This window comes from Spermophilus citellus (genome assembly GCF_964194105.1).
Source record: "Spermophilus citellus genome assembly, chromosome: 5".
Taxonomy (NCBI): Eukaryota; Metazoa; Chordata; class Mammalia; order Rodentia; family Sciuridae; genus Spermophilus; species Spermophilus citellus.
The window spans coordinates 25,542,771-25,558,961 of NC_138186.1; the positions used below are offsets into that span (position 1 = coordinate 25,542,771).

At 35.7% G+C, this 16,191-nt stretch overlaps 1 protein-coding gene across 2 annotated transcripts in view; it reads left to right on the forward strand.

Annotated features, from left to right (window-relative positions):
• Positions 1 to 15,233, forward strand: part of EXOC2 (exocyst complex component 2) — a 212,368-nt gene extending 197,135 nt beyond the window's left edge. For both annotated transcript variants that reach the window (XM_081293718.1, XM_081293719.1), the window contains 5 exons: positions 173 to 228; positions 3,067 to 3,189; positions 8,778 to 8,839; positions 11,541 to 11,600; positions 13,511 to 15,233. In XM_081293718.1, coding sequence (XP_081149844.1) covers positions 173 to 228; positions 3,067 to 3,189; positions 8,778 to 8,839; positions 11,541 to 11,600; positions 13,511 to 13,604 — 395 coding nt within the window. In that variant the 3' untranslated portion in view covers positions 13,605 to 15,233. The remainder of the gene's footprint in view (positions 1 to 172; positions 229 to 3,066; positions 3,190 to 8,777; positions 8,840 to 11,540; positions 11,601 to 13,510) is intronic.
• The last annotated feature ends 958 nt before the right edge of the window (positions 15,234 to 16,191 follow it).

Sequence of the window (16,191 nt, forward strand, 5' to 3'; positions counted from 1 at the left end):
TCCTTTCACCATTTGGTTCTCAAAAGGAAATTGATAGTTTGGTGTTACTTTCTGTTTCTCCTCAGAACACTGTAAGGCAGCTTGCTGCACAGTGCACACTAGTGCTAGCAGGGGAGAGGGCTGACTTGTGTTCCCACTTAATGCATTATCCCCTCCCCCTTCTTGATTTCAGGTGTCAGAAACTATTTAAAAGAAGCGTTGGTGAATATAATTGCTGTGCATGCAGAGGTAAGGCTATCATTAGATGTTCCTAAGAAGTGTGGATGACTAGGAAAGAAAACAAGAGAAAGGGAAATTTGATGATTTTTAATAGTGATCTCTTTTCTCCTTCAGAAGGTATCTTGGGTGTATAAATAAAATAAAGGTCAGCTCTCTCTCTCTCTCTCTCTCTTTCTCTCTCTCTCTCTCTCTCTCTCTCTCTCTCTCTCGCTTTCTCTCTCTCTTTCTGTGAGAGTGTGTGTGTGTGTCTTTTTCTGAAATTATGTTTTCTCTGATAACTAAGACTAAATTCAGTAATATTTGGAAAGTACAGAAAAAATAGAATGGAAAAGATATTTTTTCTTTAAAGAATGTTAAATTCCTTATCTTGGAAATTAAATTATTCTCTTGTTAGTCAGAACACAAATAAGCTTTGGTATTTCATTCACATTGCAATATGGGCTCACATAGTGCTGGGGATTCCAGAAAAGTAGAAGTTTGTTAGAAAGACAGGCTCCCAGGGGAGTCTGACGTTTTAGAATGAAACAGACGCTCTCAATAGTGTAGGCTCTTGGAGATGTTGTTTCGTTTTAACATCTTTAGTTGGGGAAGAGAGCCTTTCTGAGGAATATTGAGCTATCAGCATTGGTACCACAGCTACCACCATTGTCACCACTGTGATGACCTGTTCTCATTAAGTAGTTTCATAGTCCATTACTCACTGCTTCACCAACACTTTCAGAGTGACTGTGGCTCACAGACTGATGGGAAACCAGATAAAATGGGACAGAGCAAAGAGCACAGATGCTCAAGAGCATCCTCAACTGTATGCATCCAAATAGGTGTTTCTAGATTTATGTTTGTCTCCTGCATCCAGAAGTATTTCAGGTCATGGAGGTAAACTAAAACAAAACAAAAAACCATGGATAATTAAGTAAAACAGCCATCACAGAAAACAAAGGTAATGTTACCTGGTTCCTGAATTTGGCTCTAAGTTTGAAGCAATAGAGCAAAATAGTATATTATATTTTTCATTTCTTAGTAAAAGGGAAGCATATAACTTTCTCTATAAATCAAGTTTTTATATATCAAAGGCAGGAATTTATCACATAGATCTAATAATGAGCAATTCATTTAATTGAGATTTTATGAAAACTATCAGAAAACTCTTATTAGCTTCCTTTAAAATGTAATTTAAAATCATCAGGTAGAAATGTTGGTGGCAGGTGAGCAGAGGAATTGCAAAATACATGGGAACTGTGAATGTGAAAGATCATACACTGATTTCTTTCTTTTTTTTTTTTTTTTTTTTTTTTTTGAACTGGGGATTGAACCCAGGGGTGCTTAACCTTAGCCCTTTTTTATATTTTATTTACAGACAGGGTCTCTCTGAGTTGCTAAGTGCTAATCTGCTGAGGCTGGCTTTGAACTCTCCATCTTCCTGCCTCAGCCTCCCAAATTGCTGGGATTATAGGTGTGCACACGGTGATCATGCTGATTTCTAATGAGATGGCTTTTGCTTGTTTGTTTGTTGTTTATTTATTGGTACCAGGAATTGAACTCAGGGACACTCAACCACTGAGCTACATCCCCAGCCCTATTTTGTACTTTATTTAGAGACAGTGTCTCACTGAGTTGTTTAGTGCCTCACTTTTGCTGAGGCTTGCTCTGAACTTGAGATCCTCCTGCCTCAGGCTTTCAAGCTGCTGGGATTGCAGGTGTGTAGCACCATGCCTGGCAAGGCAGCTTTTATTAGTGTCCATTGTCAATAGCTGTGAGATTATTTATAAATATTAGGCATTCAAGTCCTCTTTAAGTTTAGCCCAATGACTGAAAGTAGAATTTCATTAATAATATTTATTATTGCCAAAATTTTCTTAAACTCTCAAGTCATGTTAGGGGTTGACCCAAAGGTTTAATTAATCCCGTTGGCTCAATCTGAAAAATAGGAAAAGCTAAAAATAAAATATAATTTACTTGAATTTTTAAATCAGAAAGGAAAATGTTTCATTAAATTTCCTGGTAATTCCCAGTTTAAAAGTGTCAAACTTTTTTTAAAAAGTTTGAAAATAATGTTGTGTGAAATGAAAATATATATATATATCTAGTACAACATATAATAAAACTGGGGATCTTGTCCAATACATAATAGTGGACCCAGCAAGTAGGGTGTTTGTCATATTCTAAGGAAAGTTTGACCCAGGGTTGTTTTGTTTTGTTCTGTTTTGTTTTATTTGAGACCAGGTAGCACTCTTGTTACTACCCAGGCTGACCTCAGTCTCCTGAGCATAAGTGATCCTCCTGCCTTAGCCTCCCAAGTAGCTGGAATTACAGGCACATACCACCATATTTGGCTCAGTGTTTTTTTTTAAACTATGGCAAAATATTTATCCAGAGTGTATTTTTTTTCTAATTTCTTCTTTAAAAATTGTTTTTTTTTTGTGAAAGAATAGGAAGAGGAAGAAATTTTTAAATCAAATTTTAGTTTATCCATATCAACAGTAACTCTCAAAATTTTAATTGTCTATATTGTATTTTTAAATAGAATTATTAAAAATATGACTTAGAGCTGGGTTCAGTGGCACATACAGGTAATCCCAGCCACCCAAGACACTGAGGCAGGAAATTTAGAAGGTCAATGCCAGCCTGGGCAATTTAGCAAGACCCTGACTCAAAATAAAAGAGCTGGAGATGTAGCCCAGTGGTAAGAGCTCCCCTGGGCTCACTTCCTGCTACCAAAAATAATAAATAAATGAATAAGAAAACCTATGGGGTTTTGTTGTTTTTGCATGTTCCTTTGATTTTAACAAATTCAGGCCAGGAAACGTCCTAGAGTATATCATTTTTCTTATTTTAAACTCCCATCAGGTGTTTACTATTTCCAAAGAATTGGTGCCTCGGGTACTGTCCAAGGTGGTAGAAGCAGTTTCTGAAGAGCTAAGTCGACTGATGCAGTGTGTTTCCTCCTTCAGCAAAAATGGAGCACTACAGGTAGCGAAAATTCAATTCTGTGTTGAAATTTTATTTTTATTTAAAATATGTAAATGTATTTTAACTCATCCATCCTGTGACATATAGACAGTATTTTTAATGTCTCTGCTGATTGCAGATATATCATATATCTTGCATGAGCCACACCCATGTTACCTTATAAGTTCCAGAGTTTCTGTTTCAGTCCTCAGAGAAAAACTTTAAAGACTATTAAGTGTAAAAATTATCTGAATGCAGATTACTTCAAAATATTGTGATTTTTTTTTACTTTGTGCATGTCTTCATTATATTCAATTTCATAGGAAAATTGTTCCAACTTATTTATAAATCTTTCAAAGCATTCAATGTATTGTACATAGAAAGCACAAATAGCTATCTCACATTTCATTGGTTTATGTCCCATTTGTTTAAATTTTATAAATACAACTGCTATAAACAAGTCACTTGATTCTTGGTGTGCATGTAAGCCAACTTCAAGGAGAGCAGATGTGTAGGTGTATGGGAGAGAAACTCCCTGCCTATGAATTATCTTTGTACCTGGAGCATTGGGAGGATATTGAAAAAAAAAAAAAAAAGAGTAGCAAAGTATTTCTATCTAGAGACCTGTTGCCACATGAAATTTTTGTCCCCAAGAAAGATAGGATTACAGTTTTTGTTGTTGTTGTTGTTGTTTTTGTAACAGATTGAGTTCTAACAGTGTGTTCTTGGCTATCAAAATACTCCTCCTGTAGCTTTGGGGTTTTGAATTGGTGAATATTCATGATGTGTGGAAAAGCACATTACACACAATGATCTCAATCACACAAAATGGGGTGTTATATATGTGTACACATATATAAAAACTGAAGTAAGAATGGAACTGCTGGAAGGACATGTCCTACTAAGCTACTTGTGACTGGATAATTTTGATCTTTGCTAGTGTTTTTGTTTCCTGTTATACACATACTAACTTTTTAAAATAAAAGTAATTTTAAAAACCTAAAAAGGAAAAAAAAAAAAAACAGTAGCAAACTGGATTTGTGTTTCAGTGGTTGTGGCCCTGGATTCCATCTTCAGCACCACACACACACACACACAAACACACACACACACACACACACACCAGAAACAAAACAAACAATAACAGTTCTCCTATAATGGCTGAGGAAACTTCCATCAGGCCAACCCCCCAAAGATAATGCTGTAAATGTGAATAAGATCTGAAAATGATTTTTTAAAATTTACAAACAATAACAACAGTAAAACACCTGAAGACACAAGGCACCAAATGTGTCAGTGAGTAAGAAGATTCTGGAGGAAATGGAACGTTAATGAATTCCCCAATTTTTATGGATTTTTAGCCTGAAGGTAGGCTATAGGGTACCAAAAACTTCAATCCAAAATCTGCCATCTTTCTGGTTTAAAGAATAGGCTTTGCAGGCTGGGGTTGTGGCTCAGCAGTAGAGCGCTCGCCTAGCACGTGCAAGGCTCTAGGTTCAATCCTCAGCACCACATAAAAATAAGTAAATAAAGGTATTATGTCCAACTACGAATAATAAATACATAAATGAATAAATAAATAGAAAAGATTAGGCTTTGGGGCAGCCTCAACAATAGGGAAGTATCCCAGAGAGAAAGAAAGCAAGTGCCTTAGATTCTATATACACAATTCAAGAGCCAAGAGCGCTCAATTTGAATCCAGATACATTAATTGCATACTAAAACAAAAAAATGAACTCTTTAGAGGCATATTATAGAATCCAAAGTTTCTAAAACATAACATTCACAATGTCCAGGATACAAATTTAAAATTAATAAAAACTGATAAAACAAGAGAAAGCATAACCCATTCTTTTTTTTTAACTTTTTAAACATTTTTATTTATTTATTTTTTAGTTGTAGTTGGACACATTATCTTTATTTCACTTATTTATTTTTATGTGGTGCTAAGGATCGAACCCAGGGCCCTGCACATGTAAGGCGAGCGCTCTACCGCTGAGCCACAATCCCAGCCCAACATAACCCATTCTTAATGAAAAGAAAATGAACTGAGACCAACCATAAGATGATCAAGTTGTTGGTATTAGCAGACAAGAATTTTAAAGCAGCTATGTTCGGTGACATAAAGGAGAATATGCTCATAATGAACCAATAGGTATGAAATATCAGTAGAGAAATAGTTACCCTAAAAAAGGAACCAAATAGAAATTTTGAAATGGAAAAATAAAGTGAATGAAATTTTTAAAATCTACTAGATGGGAATAGCATAGACAAAATAATTGGAAAAAAATAAACAGAACTCCAGGGATTCCTGGGACATTGTCAGAGGTTTAGTTAGCATGTATGTAACTAGATATCCAAAAGAGTAAAAGAGTCAGTAAAGGATGATCAGGGAAATAAAAGTTTACTTTGTAGAAAGACACCAGTAGACATCTACCAAGATAGACTGACTTTACCAAATGTTGGCAAAATGTGGAGGAACTGGAACTCTTACACATTGCTGGGAACATAAAGTACTACAACTTGGAGGAAAGCTTTTGCAGTTTCTTCTAAAAGTAAACATATGCATACCCTATGACCCCGCTATTCCAACCTTGTGATAACCAGAACAAAAATATCTGTCTCAAAAAAAAAAAAAGCATGTAAGAATGCTCATAGTAATTTGTTTCATAGTAGCCCCAAACAGGAAACTGCACAGGTGTCCATGATGTCCATCAACAGAATAAACAAATTGCAATATGTTCATAGACCCAAATGCTCTTCAGCATTAAAGAGAAAAAAACTACTGATGAATCTCAGGAACATTTTGCTGAATGCAGTATATCAAGTAAATGTTAATAGTAGAACCTCTGAGTACACAGGTAGTCACTGTCAAATTCTTTAGAAGTCTGTACTTTTGGAAATTTTCCCTCTCTCTCTTTCCTCTCCCCCCCCCCTCTCTCTCTCTCTCAATATATATTATGGAAAAGGGATAGACAACACTTATTAATTTGGTTAGAGGGAAATCAGTTACAAAAACCTATGCTGCATTTCCATTTGCCACCAGTTTTCTCTAGAAATTGGTTTTATCAGCCCTTTGATATTATAGTATAAGTTGAAAGGTCATGATTATTATAATTGTTCCATTATGAAAGATAATTAGTAGGTGAATTTTGTAGTATTGAAGGAAGATTCAGTAACTACTCTGGCCCTCAGCAGTCTTAGAATTATAACTAAAGTTTGCCCTCTCTGCAAATTACCTCCGCAATTCATTTACTCAATGGCTAAATCCCACAGAGATCCAGCAGGCAAAGGTTGGGAAGATATATTAGCATCAATGGGGAGCTTTTTTGAGGTGTACAAGTCAGGAGACTATTGGCTACTATAACTATTCTACTCTCTGACATTACGAATCCCTCTGAGGGTATGAGCAGGCATTTTATATTTTGAAAAAGATCAAGTGAGTCTAAACTCCCACCTTCACCCTTTCCTGGTAAGAATGACTGTTAGAACTCCCTTCTTTGGAGCAGGTATCTTGGATAGGGACTATAGGATCATTTTTCAGTCACTTACAGATGGGCCAATATCCAGAACCTTCCCCAGAGCAAGAAGAGAGTGACAATTTGGCTGATCTTTTATTGTGACATTTTCTGGCTTACAATTGTATATATATTATTTAAGTAGCTATAGCTTTTATAATTGGCATAATTCATAGGTTAATTGAAATACCCTGTCACTTTGATGGAATAAAATTTCTACCTGAAAATTAGTTTTACATCAGTTTAATCTGTTTCCTAAGATATTCAGCTAAGCATTCTACCACATTTTTTCCCTTTAATATTTTCCTCTAGTTCTGTTTGTAATTTTTGTTGTTGTTATTGTTGTTTGCCTGTACTAGAATTTAAACAGTAGAGACGAAAATTTCATATGCTTTCTAGTTTTTTAAACACTGCAAAATGAAGCCAAACAACTTTTTTCCAAACAGAAGAAGTCACTAAATAAAATTGATCTTATATAAATTAGCTATGCCTTTTGCTATTCTTTTACATTATTTGTTATACTCCTGAGAATAGGGTGTTTTTTGTTTTGTTTTGTTTTGTTTTTTATAAATGCTCCTCCAAGGCCCATTGTCAGGACAGAGAAATTAGAGAATGCATTGCAAGTATGTGGGTGTCATCACTGTACAGTCTGGAGCACCAGGGAACCCTGGCTTATGTGTCCTTGCATGGAAGTGAACCCTAGGTTAGCTTTCTTTTGTTTGTTTTATGTAGGTAATTTCATTTACCATGTAGTTTGCCTACAATAGAAAAAGAATAACAATTCAGGGATTTTTAGTGTATCCAAAGAATAGCCCAATCATCACCATAATATTCATCACCCACCAAAAATCCCAGACTCATTAGCAGTCACTCCTACCATTTTCTTATAAGTCTCCTTCCCTACCACAGACAGCCACCAACTTTCTATCTCTATGATTTGTCTGTTCTGAAATTTTCATATATGAAATACATGCATTGTCTCACACATGAGCTTTTGGGGGATAGCTCATATGTAAACCATAACAACTCCTTTTCTAAGAATTTTTTAAAAAATATTTTTCAGTTGTAAATGGACACAATACCTTTATTTTATTTTTTTTATTTTTATAGAGTGTTGGAGATCGAACCCAGTGCCTCACATATGCTAGGCAAGCACTCTATACCACTGAACCACAATCTCGGTCCATCTTCTAAGAGTTTTATAGTTTTCTCTCCTACAGTTGGGATCTATAATTTATTATGAGTTGATTTTCATACTAAAGAAGAAATTCAACCTCCAGTTGTCCCAGCATTATTTGTTAAAGAATCTCTTCTTTCTCCACTGAATGATCTTGGTATCATGTTGAAACCAATTGATCATAAGTGTAATGGTTTAGTCAGTCCCTCAGTCCCTCAGTTCTGTTCTTTCATCTCAGTGCCTGTCATGTGCTGATACCACGCTGACTAGATTACTGAAGCACAGTAGTAAGTTTGAAATCAGAAAGTGTGAGTCCTCCAAATATATTCCTGTTTTTTAGGATTGTTTTGGCAGTATTATGTCCCTTACACTTCCATATGAATTTTAGGATCAATTTGTTAATTTCCATTTTTAAGAAAGCACAGCTGTGATTTTAATAGGGATTGCATTAAATCTGTAGAGTGCAGCTTAGCTTTTGAGAGGAAACCATGTGCTTGGAAGGGCATTAGCTGAAGAAGCAAGTCCTTAGACTTCCCCCACTGTGGGGGAGGGGCCCCTCAGGGCCACTGTTTCAGAGTTTCCTTCCTGTCACCATCAGACTAGCAGGCACATTACAAGTCAGATAGTAAATACCGATTGCTGGAAAATCGTTGCATGGTTTGTACTTTTCATGTGAGGTATAAAGCTCTCTGCACATAATCAAACTTGACTCAAGTTAATTTTTGCTAAAAACAAAAATCTTATTGTAGACAATTTCTTTATACAGTTTTTAGAAAGTCTTTTTGCAACTAATTGCCACCATGTCCACTCTGTCCTGTGGGTAGTAGACTGGAGAAACTGTTCCCCTCAGTACTTGTGTGCATTTGAAAATTAACACAGCTTCCTATTGTCTCTCTGTCCTTCCCTCATCCTAGGCAAGACTTGAGATCTGTGCTTTGAGGGATACTGTGGCCATTTACCTGACACCTGAAAGCAAGTAAGATGTCAAGTGTTCTCATGTCTGCTTTTAAAAAGGTTGTTTTACTAGTGTGTTACATGCTTTGTAAAAAAGCTCAAAAACTTGCGCTGAAGATTATATTTGATCAATTTTTTAGCTACACAGTACGAGCCTACAATAAACCAAGTATTCTCAAGATCAATTCTTTGTAGCACAAAATAAAGAAAAGGTGTTGAATACAGTTTTATGTGTTTCTTTCATTACTGATAAATCTTACTATCATAAATTATATGGTAGAGAATTACATCTCAAAAAAGAAGCGAAGAAGAATTGAGGTTTATTCTGTTCATAGCAGATTAGAAGGACAGCTCGAATGTTGTAAATATCAGTATAAGAGGAAGCCTTGTGGTTTCTCTACAAAATTTTGTAGTGGAAATTTGATGATAATTTTTAGCTGTTTTGAATGAAAGTCAGGATTTCCTACCATTGAAATATCAGTAGATGAAGTGAAACAGAGCTACCAGTTGCCTTTACAAAATGATTTACCACATTTGCAATATTACCTAGAAAATACTGTAATTCTGTGCCTGAGAAGACAAGTGGTATGCAAATCAAATATTTAAGGACACTGTAATATACTTATTCATTTCCAGTGTTGATAAGCTGGCTTATGCCATCATTCTTACTGATATCATTATACCTGAAAAGACTTAAATTTTTTTTTTTCTAAACAAATGAAGTTAGCTTTTCATTCCTGATTGTCAGAATTTATTTCTAGAAGACTCCCATGTTTGTGTACAACTGTATCTTTTCCCAACCATCATTTTTCTATATAGCACCAAGTGCTATATAGACGATAAAAAGCACCCAGTCCACATCTGCTTATTCTGAGTGCCTGTTTCTCCCCAAGAACTAAAATTTACAGAGCCTAAGTTCCTCATCTAGAAAAAGAAGATAATACAGGTTGAGTACCCTATATCCAAAATGCTTGGATTTAGAATTATTTTTTATTTGTGATATTTTCATATCCATAATGAGGTATTTAGGGCTAAGACCCAAGTCTAAACACGATATTCATTTGTTTCATATATGGCTTAAATACATAGCTTTAAATTAATTCTATACAATATTTTTAATATATTTTGTGCTTGCTATGGAATTTTCCATTTGTGGCATTATGTTGGTACTCAAAAAGTTTCAAATTCTGGAGCATGTTGAATTTCAGATTTTTGATTGGGGAAGCTCAACGTGCATCCCTAGGCAAAGTTATGAGAAGATGAAATAATAAAATATATCAAGTTACCTTCTAAACTGTTGGTGCCCCCACAAGTATTAGGTAGTATAACCTTTGTCATCATTATCCATTGTTATTGTAATAGTGACAGCGAAGAACAATAGTATTGCATTTCTCTCAAGTTTTTTGAAAGAGGTTTATAAGAAACAAGATGATGGTGGAGATAATGGCAGTGCCTTCCCACCATCCCAGGAAAGAGGAGAACCAAATAACTATTGGGAAGGCTGAGTATACCAATAAGGACCCCTTCAAGCCCCCACTTCTGTCTCAGGTACAACTAAAGATTCCCAGCGCCCATTTTTATGACTTTGTTGGAACTTTTTCTTCTCTTTATATGTTAATGTAGCACTTGCTCCTAGTTTAAGAAACATTGCTCAAAAATATACTTCCTGGTAGATTGATGAGGATGTTTTTATAATACAAAATCACAGAACATCTTAAAATAGTACCAATTACATTTATTTCCTCCGTTTGACTAGTCATTAGAGATTTGAAAATCCTCAGAACTTTTTCTTAGTGAACAGTACATTTTAGTACCAAATATTTTCTCCTAACATGTTTTTCATTTGGTTCAGTGATTTTTCTGATACTTTCTACTTGGAAAAGTTAAGCATAACAAACTGGGTGCAATTGGCCCATGCCTGTAATTCTAGAGACTTGGGAGGGTGAGGCAGGAGGATCACAAGTTCAAAGGCAGCCTCAGCAACTTAAGGAGGCCCTGTCTCAAAATAAGAAATAAAAAGGACTGGGGATGTGATTCAGTGGTAAAGCGTCCCTGGATTCAATGGATACAAAAAAAAAAAAAAAAAGTCTACCAAAATATGAGGATCTTAAATGTATTCCTTTTGTTCTTTTCATATAAAGAAATTATGTTGCCTTTTTAAAGTATATAGACATCTGTCCATTTTCTTACAGATTTTAAATATAATAGCTAAATCCTGTGAAGACCATGTTTAGTTATTATAAGATACTGACTGTAAATCAGGCCCTATACATGGCAATACTATAATGTCCTTACTTATGTCATATTTTACAAGCTTATTCCCATTTCTTTATAGTTCCTTCTTCTCATACCTGTTACTTTATCTGTAGTTCAGTTTTGTTTAAAAAAAAAAGAAAAAAGATCTTGTTTTTTAGAACATGTCCACACTAAGCCCGCCTCTCCCATGAATAGCCCCCTTTTGTTCAGGTGACGTTTCATTTCCCAGTTGAGTCTTTCTGACCCTGCTCCTGTGAAGCCTCTGTCTAGTAACCATAGCCTCACTTTTGCTTTTACTTTTTCTGTTGTTTTTCACTTTTACTTTTTCTCATATTTCCACTTGCTTCACTGGCTTATATTGGTTTCTTTATACTTAAGATGTGCTTAAGAAGTTTTAAGTGATCCTCTTAATTGATTCCCTCAGAACTCTGAATTGTTTGGGCTTAAGTGTTATCCTTTTATTCCAGGTCTAGTTTTAAACAGGCCCTGGAAGCCCTGCCTCAGCTTGCAAGTGGAGCAGATAAGAAGTAAGTTCTCTGTGCTGTCCTCAGACGATAGTTAGGTGTATTGAACAAGGTTTTGTTATCTGAAGAACTTTTAAAAATGATAATGATGATGATGATGATGATGATAATGTGGATTTAAGGAGGAGCAGTATTTAATAGCTGTACCAAGTTACTTGTATCTTGCTTTTCTTCCAAGTGACAGAATAAGGTAAGACTTTTCTTTTAGGTTTAAGATAATTTAGAAATTAAGACTTTTTGAATTTTAAGTGACTGAAAATATCCAAAGAAAACTCATTTGACTTACACTATATTATTGGCTTATATATTTAAGAATATAATAAAGAGGGCAGAGTAGTAAAGTGCAGAACTCAGTATTTTTTTTCTTTATGACTAGTTTAATAGTGTATACTTTATTCTCTACAAAATAAAAATTATGAAGAAAGTAGATTTATACAATATGGCATCATAAAATTGTATATATTTCATTACTACCACAGTAATGATCTCAACCTGTATTTAAATTTTATTACTCAAATAACAAGAATTCTGACATGAGAGAAAATCTAGGCCAGGAAGCTGTCTAACTTAGCATCAACTGAAGCATCTGAAATGCTGTAGCTCTTTGCTTCCTCACCAGTTGAAGCTGAAGTTCACCCACCTTTGCATGTGATCCATCAGGGTGCAGTGGGAAGCACATGGGGCTGGCTGGGCTCCCTAGCACAGGGGAATGTGGTGGGAACTCAGAGCACAGACAGAACATCAGGAACTAACCAATAGGAGGCACTGTCACATGAGATTGAGAGTGGACAGGGCTTAGAAGAAGGGGGAACAGACCAGCTACCCAGTTTATGTGATCCCCAGTGCAATCCCTTGTGTGTTTCTCACACTAGCAGATAGATATATGAACAAACAGTGCCCACACCAACAGCCCTTGCTTCCATTTTCCTACTTTCTTCTTCTCTCACTAACTTTTGACTTCTAACTGAATTTATAACAAACCCTGTTTATTTCTTTAAAATAAATATGATAAAAGATCAAAGCAGTCACCTCTATTTTAAATAAATGGAGCATGGCTCAGAAGCCTGGTACATTTGAGTCTGGAGCAACAGACACCCTGACATAATCCCAGATTAGGACTATATTTTAATGTACTATGGAAGATAATGTTCTAATATTGAGCATTGTTCTACCATGAAACAATCTCCTGACTTTAGTACCATGAAATTCAGGCCTTGGTTGCTTCATCTGTATCAGATGAGCTCTAAGGTTTCTTCTAGCTTTAAAATTATGTGAATATATCAGACCAAGTAGGGAAACAATTGAGAATCATAGCAGAATGATATTCCTAGAGGAGCTAGAGTTAACCCTGTTTCCCCTGGTGTTTAACTTGCTACTTTTATTCACCATGCTCCAATATTTGTTAAAGACAAAATGGAAGATTAGAGGGACAGAAAATAACAAAAAAGAAGTCAGGGTTGCTGTGGTGTGAGCTTAGAAGTAAAGGTTGACTACAAAAGGATGATGGAACTCTTCTGTCTCCTAAACAGGTAGACTACTATATGTGTTTATTAGCTTTCATAGAAATGTATAACAAAAAGTGAATTTTAATATTTTTCAAAATGTTTACAGTGAATTTTAAAAAATAGGTCCGAATATTACTCTGTTTTAGGGGAGAAATCTAATCTAGGGGAATGGGACAAGAGGGACATTTTTAAATACAAATACAATGTGTATATTAATATATTCTTTAGACCAGCTTCCTTGGTTGAGTTGTTTCTGTTATTAAGAATCAATAGATAATGACTTTTTCGGCTTCATTCTAAAAACATCAAGCAGAAGGCAAAGCTCGGCAAGCTGGCTCCCTACTTGTTTGCTTAGGTTGCTAAGCCACCCTCACTGTCAGGCTGTGAAATAGTGTCTCCTCCCTGCAGGTTACTGGAAGAGCTGCTGAACAAGTTCAAGAGCAGTATGCACTTGCAGCTTACCTGTTTCCAAGCTGCTTCTTCAACCATGATGAAAACATAAATACCTGCAAAAGAAGGGCAGTCCAGAAAGATAACATGTAATAAGAATATTCACTTTCTAAGTGCCCTAAAGGTATTAGGTGTATAGAGCACTGTGTTTGCAATTTCTCTGTACACCTCCCCCCACACCTTAGAAGCTTAGAAATTAATGTATGTTTTTTTTCAACCAAAATGACAGTATTTGAAAAACCCAAGCAGTGATTTTTTTGTGTGCCCTTTTGTTGTTGTTGTTAATAAGGTTCTATATGACTGTTTGACATACTTTGTTTTTATTTTTATTTTATTTTATTTTATTTTTGCCTCAGCTAAATGTTGCCTGGTGAGTGTTGTGGGAGGAGCAGCTTATTTAGGGAATGTTTTGAGATGGCACATGGTATGTCTGAAAGCATTTCTATATGTATCATTTAATAGACTTTTAATGTCAGCAGTTTATAAGATCCATGAAGAGATTGATAAGAAATTTGAAAGTTATATTTAGACATCTTTGGGACTTTATCCTAAACTGCACAGCTGTACTTTAAAACCTTATTTCATACAGATGGCCCTACATCATTAATTCATGTGGGTTTGGGGTAAATTTATGGTCTTGCATTAAAAAGTGGTTCATGAATTAACTTTGCATTTTGTTGTCCAGTTTTTATTTTTCACAGTACTAAATATTTAACACCTTTTGCATTTGTTCTGTTGTTGTTCTCACTCTTTTTGATTTGATGTGTGCGATGTGTGTCACTTAGCATTGGTGTGTCATTGATTCCTGAGGACCTGTGTGTTATCTGTGATGGGATGTGAATGCCAGACTCTATGCCAAACTCACAGGCACTGTCAGGACAGCACCATCTTCAATGTCACCTAAAGAACAAGCCAGGCACATGGGGACAGCTGGCACTCCTGCCTGTTGCTTTTGATTCTAGTGATTTACTTTCTCCACTACTTCTTAGCCTTTGAAAAATCTTGCCCCGGAGCTGAAAGGATGCTACTCTGGCATAGTCAGTGTTTTCTGAAAAAGACACCCCTGGGTCAGAAGGCAGTGATTCACTACTGACTGGACTTACCAGAATAGGTTCAGGTCACTGTGACAAAGTGGCTTCTCTCACCTAACTCCATTTTACCCTCTGTTTCAGAAAACAGTTTCCAATTGTGGTTTACTTGTCAAGGTCTTCAAATTTTTCTGTAGGTGATATAGAATTCTATTTTTCAATTGCTGAAATAAATGTCTTTGGTAATACAAGTAATTTTAGAGCACAGTATAGCAATATACAGAATTATATGAAATAAGTAAATGTTGTATTTGTTAATTTGATGTTTGGGTGGACTCACAATAACTGGACATTAAAAGTTTAATCTTTTACAGACGTGGCTTGATAAATTAATGTATGCAGAATGTTGTCTTTCCTGAGTGTGTTAACCATTGTATCTAGCATGACTGTGAACTAAATTATAAAACTGCAATCTTGAATGTTTGTGTTATTTTAAATATCTAGTACAGTATGTTCAGCCAATAAAGAATCTTTCTTCACTCTGAGATGTAGTTAACATTTTTTTTACCCAAGTGTCTATTTCAACATTTTCATTAGTTATAAAACTGCTTTATCTGTCTAGTTTTAATTCAAAAATAAACATTTAAATGCTGGTCTACGCTATGTTTGTCAAGTCATTGTCAGCAAGCATTTATCAGGTGTCCCACTAAATCTTTTGTTGGGAACTTGCCACATGCTTGCTGTTTTACTACATTACCTTGTTTAATCCTCACAACAGCTTATGATAACTGTAGGCTGGGTCACCTCCTTTGTCCAGTTAAACATAGAGAGGTTGGTGACTTCTCTTTTTTTAAAAAATTGGTTGTTCAAAACATTACAAAGCTCATGACATATCATCTTCCATACATTTGATTCAAGTGGGTTATGAACTCCCATTTTTTACCCCAAATACAAGTTGCAGAATCACAACGGTTACACATCCACATTTTTACATAATACCATATTAATGACTGTTGTATTTTGCTACCTTTCCTATCTGGTGACTTCTCTTGAGACAATAAGACTGGTAAGTGGCAGGACCCATGTTCACACTCATACCCTCTGGCTTCCTGACCTCATTGCTGCTTTACTACTACTCCAGTTCTTCCTCCCAGCTGAGGACACAGTTCAAGGGAAACACATAAGTGCAAGAGGCTAATAAACTTCAGCAACATAGGAATAAGTTATGGCTCAGAGAATGGAGGGAAGTATAGCATAAAAATCCCATACCCAAATGAGGGAGTTCAAGGAAGGCTATTCCAAGTAGTCGGGGGGGGGGGGGACTTCTTGGAAGAAAGGGGGATTTCAAGAGCTACTTATGTTACAGAAGATGAGTTTAGTGGTTAAGTGGAGATGGAGGAACATGACATAAGTTAGAAGAAAGTTGAGAGTTAAATCAGACCCTACAACAAGTTTCACAGAGACAGCTGAGAAAAAAAAAAAATGGAGGTGTCCAAGGTGCTTTCATCTGCAGGTAGCATTTTGATTTTAACAGATCCACGTCTATGTGGGTCAGCTTGGCTTCATGTGAGTTAGCTAAGTAGGCCTCATTTTAAATGCTAAGGGACTATT